Source organism: Gossypium raimondii, chromosome 10, assembly GCF_025698545.1.
Source record: "Gossypium raimondii isolate GPD5lz chromosome 10, ASM2569854v1, whole genome shotgun sequence".
Taxonomy (NCBI): Eukaryota; Viridiplantae; Streptophyta; class Magnoliopsida; order Malvales; family Malvaceae; genus Gossypium; species Gossypium raimondii.
In genome coordinates, this window is record NC_068574.1 from 46,471,295 (window position 1) to 46,479,772 (window position 8,478).

The 8,478-nt window shown below is 31.4% G+C and overlaps 2 protein-coding genes across 3 annotated transcripts; both read right to left on the reverse strand.

Annotated features, from left to right (window-relative positions):
* Positions 1-258: 258 nt before the first annotated feature.
* LOC105775892 (major strawberry allergen Fra a 1-2) lies at positions 259-828 on the reverse strand. The gene is made up of 2 exons (XM_012598384.2): positions 648-828; positions 259-561 (listed from the first exon to the last, which is right to left on the reverse strand). The coding sequence occupies exons 1-2, from the start codon at positions 826-828 to the stop codon at positions 293-295; spliced, it is 450 nt and encodes a 149-aa protein (XP_012453838.1). The 3' UTR covers positions 259-292.
* A 1,938-nt stretch (positions 829-2,766) lies between these two features.
* Positions 2,767-7,441, reverse strand: LOC105777954 (uncharacterized). Of its 2 annotated transcripts, XM_052621671.1 has the most exons (7): positions 7,386-7,441; positions 7,247-7,304; positions 6,511-6,632; positions 4,851-4,987; positions 4,421-4,568; positions 4,180-4,336; positions 2,767-3,253 (listed from the first exon to the last, which is right to left on the reverse strand). In XM_052621671.1, the coding sequence occupies exons 2-7, from the start codon at positions 7,257-7,259 to the stop codon at positions 3,162-3,164; spliced, it is 669 nt and encodes a 222-aa protein (XP_052477631.1). In that variant the 5' UTR covers positions 7,260-7,304; positions 7,386-7,441; the 3' UTR covers positions 2,767-3,161. The 2 variants fall into 2 exon arrangements, with proteins under 2 accessions (XP_052477631.1, XP_012456943.1); XM_012601489.2 differs by having other exon boundaries at positions 7,247-7,432.
* Positions 7,442-8,478: the final 1,037 nt, after the last annotated feature.

The following is an 8,478-nucleotide window of genomic DNA, read 5'->3' on the forward strand; positions in this document are numbered from 1 at the left end:
TGTTTTGGTGTAGTGAACAGTGTAATTTACCCTTATTTGTTATGTGTTTTCATAAAATCAATATTTAGACTCCTTAAATTTTGATTGTAATATATATAATTCTAGTGTACATTAAAGGAAGAGAAAACATTACAAGTAGAGCCGCATTAATAGATGGATGGATTTCAATCCTTATGAAGGCAATTATACCCACATTCATGCTTAAAGCTAATTAAGAGTCTTTTAATTAACACACCGAAACATTCAAGATCTCCAACTACTCTCACCTCCGTCCATCAATTAAGCATAAGCTTCAGGCTTCCACTACTTTGTACATAGCCAAGGCCTTCTCTTTGCCTGCCTTAATTTCCTCTTCGGTTAGCACAAAATCACCCTTTGTGTAATAAGTGCTTGTCATCTTGTTTATGCTTCCACCATCTGTAGTGCTCTCAAATTTAACTTCATATGTAATCTTTTCAAGCTTGTCCATCATTCCATCACCTTCAATCAAACTGTATTTGAACCAAAAATTCTTTTCATCAAGCTCATCCACCCGGTTCTTGATGAACTTAACTTGGCTACCTTCATTATATTATCCTTAATCAGTGTTAGTTAATCAAACCCAAAGTGATATTACTATGGACAGCAAGTTCAGTAGCTTATTCCACCTTCAGCAAAGTTGATCTGCCTGATGGTGCAAGCTCCTCCATCACCACTAATTTCAATGCTTTGAATAGCCAATGGCATGAGTTTTGGGATGAGATTGTGAGAGTCAAGAATCAAGGCTTTGAAGAGCCTGGCTGGAGGGATTGTGGAACTGTACTCATCACTGTAACTGTTCACACCCATTGTAGGTTTGTATATATCAGAGAAATGGAGGTTTGGGGTAAATTTGTGGAGGTGATTGCCACTTGTGCAAGAAGGGGTTGTATATATAGGTTGAAGTACTAGGGATGCCTTAGCCTTTAAATTTGTTTGCTTTGATTTTCATTTATTTTAAGGTTGAGTTTCCAATGACACGAGGATTGTAAGTGAAGTAGAGCATCATACAGTTGTGTTATTACAAACGCAAAGAACAAATACATACATATATATATATATATAATGGCACAAATCAACCTCTTGAGACACAGAGTTTCCCCTTGTCTTTATTGGAATGACTGATTATATATGCATTGTTACAATGCCATTTGCTAAATTGTACAGCATTTTAGAGGGAAAAAAATGAAAACAGAAATCTAGGTAAATTTCTCAAACTCAAAAGGGATTAGTGTAGGGCTTAAGGCCAAGGGCCGAAGACCATATGTCTATACGGATTCTACTTAAACGAATTGCACAAGTAGAATCCGTATAGAACTACACTTTTTCTATTTGACATTGATTAGATTAATGTTTTTCAACATTTAAATAGATATAGTCGAATCTTCTCTTGTATTATTCAATTTTCGACATTAGTGAATTTCTTCGCCTTTGCCCGTGTTTTTTTCCGAAAAGTTTTTCACATAAAATCTAGGTGTTTTAATTTTCTTTTCTATTACTTTGTGATTGTTCTATATTATCGTTATCAACACTTAATTTTAACATCGATTTATTTATTTAATATCGTTAGTTAATGATAACATGATAAAATAATGTCTAATAAGCTTAAAAACACATTTTCATATCATTTTAAAGTGGAATAACCAAAAAAATTGAAAATGAAAATCTAATTAAAAACTTTAAAATATAAAAAATGTGAAAATATGAAAATTTTAGAAAATTTAAAAGATATTTTTATAATTAAATATTTTAGAATTTAAATGATTATTATTTTATAAATAAAATTTCGTTTTTAGTTTTATATCATTTTATATTATAGAAGGTAATATGAAGAGTTGTAAAATTTTCAGAAATTTAAAAAGTACATTTGTTGTTCTTTTGAACTTTTCAATATTTTTTTTGTTTTGAATTTTAAATAATATTACGTAACTTTGGATATTGTAGAAAGCGATATGAGAAATACTTTTTAGAATTTTCAGTTATAGAACTTTTAGAAAATTGAGGAAATAAACTTATTTTTGTTTTTCTAGAGATTTTTTAAAAAAATAACTTTTAGAGATGGATAAATATTTTCTTAAAATTCAATGTTATAAATATAGGGAAAATATTTAGTATACTAGTAAAAAGTATAATGTCAATCTACCAAATATTAACCTAAAAGATAATTAACATAATTTTTTTGTTTTTATATTTTAAAACTTAAAATTTATATATTATAAAATATGTTTTTAAAAATTCTACTTATTATTATTTTTAAATTATTTCATGTCATAATGTTGAGAATCTTTTCCATGTATCTACTACTTACCATCACATTTTTGTAACAGCACCGTTTATTGGACCGCCCAATACCATTTAACCGGACGGGCTAATCTATTTACCAACACAAAAATTTATGCACCAAAATTGAACCCAAAATAGCATTAAATAAAGTAATAATTATTAAATTTATTAAATTATGTTATTTTTAAATTTTAATGTATAATTATAATACTATAACTATTTATTATTTTTACATATTATTCACAAAAAATTACCGTTTGCATTAAAACAAAATTTAAAATTTAAACTATATAATCACTAAAAATGATCCAATTGATGAACATAGATTAAATCTAATACAAGATTAATGACATAATTTAACCATATAGATTAAACTGTTACTATTGGATCAAAATTAAAATTTTAAAAGTACAAGAACTAAAATTGATAAAGTACAAATACTAAATCCACAATTTACACAAAGTATAGGGTCTAATAGCAGAGTTTGACCTCAGTATTAAAAAATCTTATTAAAATCATGTGAAACAACTGGTTCTTATAATGCACAAACAAATAGGGTTAATTGTATATTCTTACAATGAAAAACACTTCTCAACCTTTTGCCAAAACATCATATGAATATTTTTTAGGTAAAAAACACCAAAACTGCCCAAAATCATCTAGAAGACTTTTGCATGGTTCATGTAATAATTATATCCTCCATATTATGGATGTTTTCACCAGACAACTAAATTTCCCCATGAATTGGAAGACAAAAAAAAAAAAAAAGAGCCGTCGGAACTGCCTCTACATCGCTGCTGCAGTAAACACAGGACCCCTATGCAAACACTAGAACAAGGTGGTATATGCCCCAAAATGAATCACATAAAGTCATACTCGTCTATATCATCATATGCATTAACAACCAAATCATCATCTGGTTTATCAACATGGAGCTGCTTTTTCTTGCCACCTAAAAGAAATTGTCAAATAAGCAGTTAGAGTATTACAAAGGTTCCAGTAAGTTGTATTCTGAAACAAAGTGGAAACTACATATAAGAAGATAAAGATCTATATGCTCTCCCATAGAAATCCAAGGTTATAAGAGGAACCATCAGAGGTCAAGCCTAAGCGCCTAACTGCCCTAGGCTAAGGATTCCAAGGAACAGAGATTTACAGACTTAGCCCCTATAAATTTCTAGAACATCCTTTCTGCAGAACTGGAGTGATTTGTCATCATGTGGAGGAAATTGAACAATATAATAAATTTGCTACTTTAAAAATATGTGAATATGATGCTCACTACAAATATAAGGTTGAAATATGCTTTAGGTCCCTGTACTTTTCATATATTTCGAATTTAGTTCCCCTACTATTTCAAGGAACTTAATCCCTATACTTTTTGGATTTAAAAATGTAGATCCAATTGTTAATACCATTAAAATTCTTCTTTTAGATTCAAGTTCATTACAGCATCATTTTTCTTGTTACATGGGTACCAAGTCAGTACTTGTTTATTTCAAAATGTCACACCGGTGAATTTAATAGAAGAATTTTAATGATGTTATCTGAGGGACCTAAACTTTGAAATTTGAAAAGTAGAGGGACTAAATTCTTGAAAATAAAAGTAGATAGACTAAATTCCAAATGCACGAGAAGTACAAGGACTTGGAGCATATTTTAACCTAAGTATAATGAGCAATTACACATGTAACTAATTCTACTCAATGCCATTTTCTACCCACGATTGATTTAAAATCATCAATTAAGTGAAACAGTGAATCACCATGTATTTTTAATTAGGTGAAATAGTGAACCACCATGTATTTTTAGTTTCTATCTTGACCAAGTATACAATGTGAAACACAAAAATGGGAAAAGGAGCTACACATGTGTTACCTGTCTTCTTTTTACTTGTGGTTTCTTTCTCCGCTTTTAGCTTTTCATTTGCAATTGCTGCGATTGAAGATGCTATATCTTTCGTATCAGCTGCTTTCAAAGAAGTCACTGATAATCTAATCACTGCCTTGAGGAGTGCAATATAATGGAAACTTTTCTGCATCAAAAGGATGTATTTGGGCAACTTAAGAACTTCATCACTACAGAACCAAGACAGGAAAAGAAAGATAATTAAACTCACCTCATACGGGCAAAGCTTATGAGAAATAAGTTCGGCATATTCTAAAAAGTCACTTTCAGATTTGGGAATAAAATTATCAAGAGTCTTTTCATCGCCTTTCTTGGCAAAAAGTTCGGCAGTGGACTTGTAATCAGCTTCCTCCACAAGCCTGTGATATAGAAAATGCCAGAGTAAATCATCAAATATAAGAAATCAACTTTCGAGACATATACAGAGTAAAGTGAGTGCCTCAAATATTGACACCCAAGTATGCAGATCAGCGGAGAAAATCAACATTGAATGCTTAAAGGAGTCAAAAAGCATTATCTCTTAACTTAGATGAGCCTAGTTCTAGCAAAGCTTAAATGCAGTAACATCCACTGTAATTGACTGAGGAAGTTTCTCAGTGTCATCACTCCAGAAGCTAAAAGTGCTAAATACTAAATTCTACCTTTGTTGGCGAAGTTTCTCAGCCACAGGATCAAGGGGCTCTTGTTTAGCTACTTCAATAGATTTCCCTTTCTTTTCAGTAGCTTTTGATGCAGGCTTCTTAGGGGCCTTCTCTTCAGGAGCTTTTGCTACAGGTTGCTGGTAACAATTAAGAAACAACACATGAGCATAAGCACATAGTTTTGCTCTATCATCAGGTATTCAACACAAATAACTAGTCTATAGTAACATTTTTTGCATTGAATGACCATAGAAAACAGCTATGTAACAACTTAGATGTGTAACAAGAATTTTTTGCTAATGAGAACAAAACAAATGTCTTCAACAAAAACACTACAGTACTGTCTATGTTCACGTTAATGTAGTTCGTACTCTTTCTCCTTTAGTTTATTCAAAGGGAAAGGTAATCAACCATGTTGAAGGTGACACTCAAATTAGCCTCCTAGAAATTGATATGAAAGTACTCAGAAGCATATATGTTTAGCAGACTAATACCCTAGGAAACACTCTCATATACTTTGTTCTAGCTCCAAATGGTAAGCATTGAAGGCAGTATCCTTTTGTTCAAGTTCGTTCTTTTTTATTTCAATATTTTCAGGTAGATCAAGAAAATACCATTCCTGTCTTATCAATTCCAAACAACAAAAAGAATTTTATTATCACACATTGCAACAGGCAAGAAATAGAATCGAATATTTGATGCCCATCGGCCATTGCACAGTCTCTTTCAATAGAACTGGTTGCCTTGTTTCTCTAGTTAGTCTTAAGATCTTCCTAGACTGATCATGTGCACCAAGCCTGTTGTATGCCCAGTGCCCACCAAAACAGACACTACTCGCACAATACTTGAATATTCAACTACAGATTGATAGACTAACTGATTTTGGGACTTATTCATGATATAATTGACAGTTCACTGACCAAGGGAAGAGAGATGATAATTCATTCACGTTACAGTCACTCCATCACCCCAGGAAATCTTCTATACATAGATCAAGACCTGGGTCGTTCCTTTATGTGAAAATTTTAAACTTTACTTATGTAATTCTTTTAATCTATATATCCATCCAGCTAGGCTAGCTAGAAGAAACGAAACACAAAGCAACATGATATCAAGGATCTTTGATGGAATGAAACTGAACGTCATCAAGCAATTCAAGGATTCAAGTTCAACAATGTGACAAATCCTATCACTCTACATCATCAATCAGATTACTAGACTGATGCAGATAGGACAATAATGAGCCACGAGAAGGAATTCTTACAAGATTAAGAAATGATTGATGTTCATCTTAACAAAATTTACAACATCAAATCCAAAATTCAATTTTGGTTGGTAACTTAAGACCAGATCCTACTACAGTATTTATCATAATATGTATACATCCAACAATCCCTGAGATACATTCATGAAAACCAAATTTAGAATATAACTTGTCATCAAAAAGAGCTTATAACTTTCAAAATTACATTAGCAGACCAATATATTAACAATAGACACTTGTAACCAGATCTTCTGGCCTATGCTTAGGTGGTAGAAACTTGTTATTTTGCATCATATAGATTTTTAAGACAACAGAACTAATGATATTCAGAAAAAAGCCCTAGTAGTAAATACTATTAAACTGAACTAATACCTAGTAATAAGGAAGTCATCATACCTGAGTAGGTTCATCTTCATCCTCATCCTCCCATGATTCCTTAACATCAGTATCATCAACATCTTCATCATCCCATTTGCTTTTAGGCAGCTTCTTTGCAGGGATAGGTGGAATCTCATCATCTGCAACAATAACATTCATGAGTGGGAAAAAAAAAATAAAAAAGAGGACAAGCAGCAGATCAAAATAAAAAGGACATTGTATGATAGGTTCTTCAATTAATGATCTGGAATTACTAAAATATATCATAGTTCTAGTACTAATTAACAACTTGCAGATGAAAGGTATATTAAACTGAAGCTGCTTTAAGGTAGTGTGGAACACTTTGCACTTTAAACCTCCTAGGTAAGAATGGGCCAACCGTCAGCCAATGGCTTGAGCTCAATTTGAGAACAAGCACTTGTGAATCACTAAAATTAAAGCTCGGTCTAGCTTCCCAACATGTTGCTGGAATCGCTAAGCTTACGCTTGAAAAAAGAAAACCCACTCAGTTTTCTCTGTAATCTAATCCTTTCCACCATGCAACACCACAACCGATTTCCCAATAAACCCTTACTCAAGGCAGTCAGCTTTGAGAAACCTCAACCCCATAAAAAAACGAAAGAAAAAGCATACAATAATCAAACTAATCAAAATAAAGCCTCCGCATGCAAGTTCGTACACAATAAAACATACAAAAGAAAATTTGAACACTAGAAGAATAAATAAGTAATCGAATTTGAGAAAAAATAGTTACCCCAGTCCTCCATTTACTCTTAACTTATCGAATCGAATAACAATCCTGAATACCAGAACTTGAAAGAAAAAAAAAACCTTCAGACAAAAAAGGTTTTGAAAAAAAGAGAAAGTTGACAATAAATCCAAGAAGAAATTACTTGGCTTTGTTTTTTTCTCTCAGTTCAGAGTTCAGACGCCAAAATACCGACTTAACGAAGATTAATATTTTTAGGGCTTTTATATTTTCCTTTTAAAATATTAATTTTTAATTTGACGTCTTTTAAAGCCCACTAATTGGCCCATTCGGGTTAAACCGGGATTATCGTCTGAAACCCTTATCTATATTCCAATGAGTGATTTCTTACCAATATTCCAAATAAGATTTAATATAATAATATCTTAGTGTTAGTTAAAATCTAAAAAAAGTTTCATATCTTTAGTTGATCGAGTACATTTGTATTTTACGCCTACTCAATAAATTTACTACACAATGTTTCCTTATACAGCCTCCTCTTAAAATTATTTCTCTAAGGATATTGCATACTTATTTTGTAACAGCCCATTTTTTAGTGGTGTCAGAAATAATAATTTTCGAATCACAATTCCGACGTGTCTGTCCGTAAATATTAATTATTTAATATTTATTAAGTCATTAGGTTTGTATTAAATTTTGGTTAAAATTTTTATTGTTTAGATAGTTAATTACTTAAATAGGATTAAATAGTAAAAGGGTAAAAGTTAATAGCTATAGTTTTAAAATAGTAAAGGGACCAAAATGATGATTAAACCATGGTCAAAATGATTAATTCAATAGCTTTTGGGCTATTTTCTTATTAAGTCCTAATTAGTTTAGGGTTAAATTGGAATTAAGTTTGTTTTGCTAAAATTTAAAATAATTGAAGAGCCAATTGTGAAATTAAACCCTCCTTAAATGGTAATTATACCATTAGTTAAGATAGTGGACAGTTCAGGTGAGTTGAAGTTGAAATTTAATTAGAAATTTAAAGGTTAATTTAGTAAATTGACAACTCAATTAAGTAAAATAAAATATAAAAAAAATTAAAAGGTATCATCTTCTCCAACTTACCATCTTTAGCCGAAACATCATAGCAAGGGAGAGAACACTTTTGGCCAAGCTAGGGTTCTTTGATTTGGTAGGTAAACCTTGCCCGTTTTTAGTAATTTTTATGTTTTTGAGCTCATATTAGCTTAATTTAGCTAACCCGGGGACTAATTGGTAAAATTGTTAAA

Bases quoted from the DNA above. Each gene is read 5' to 3' on its own strand.
- LOC105775892 (XM_012598384.2), bottom strand. From the start codon at position 828: ATGGGTGTGAACAGTTACAGTGATGAGTACAGTTCCACAATCCCTCCA. The intron at 562-647 runs GTGGAATAAGCT...AATATAATGAAG, and splicing joins GCAGATCAACTTTGCTGAAG to GTAGCCAAGTTAAGTTCATC.
- LOC105777954 (XM_052621671.1), bottom strand. The intron at 4,569-4,850 runs GTAGAATTTAGT...TCTATATCACAG, and splicing joins GAGAAACTTCGCCAACAAAG to GCTTGTGGAGGAAGCTGATT. The intron at 3,254-4,179 runs GTAACACATGTG...AATTTCTTTTAG, and splicing joins CACAAGTAAAAAGAAGACAG to GTGGCAAGAAAAAGCAGCTC.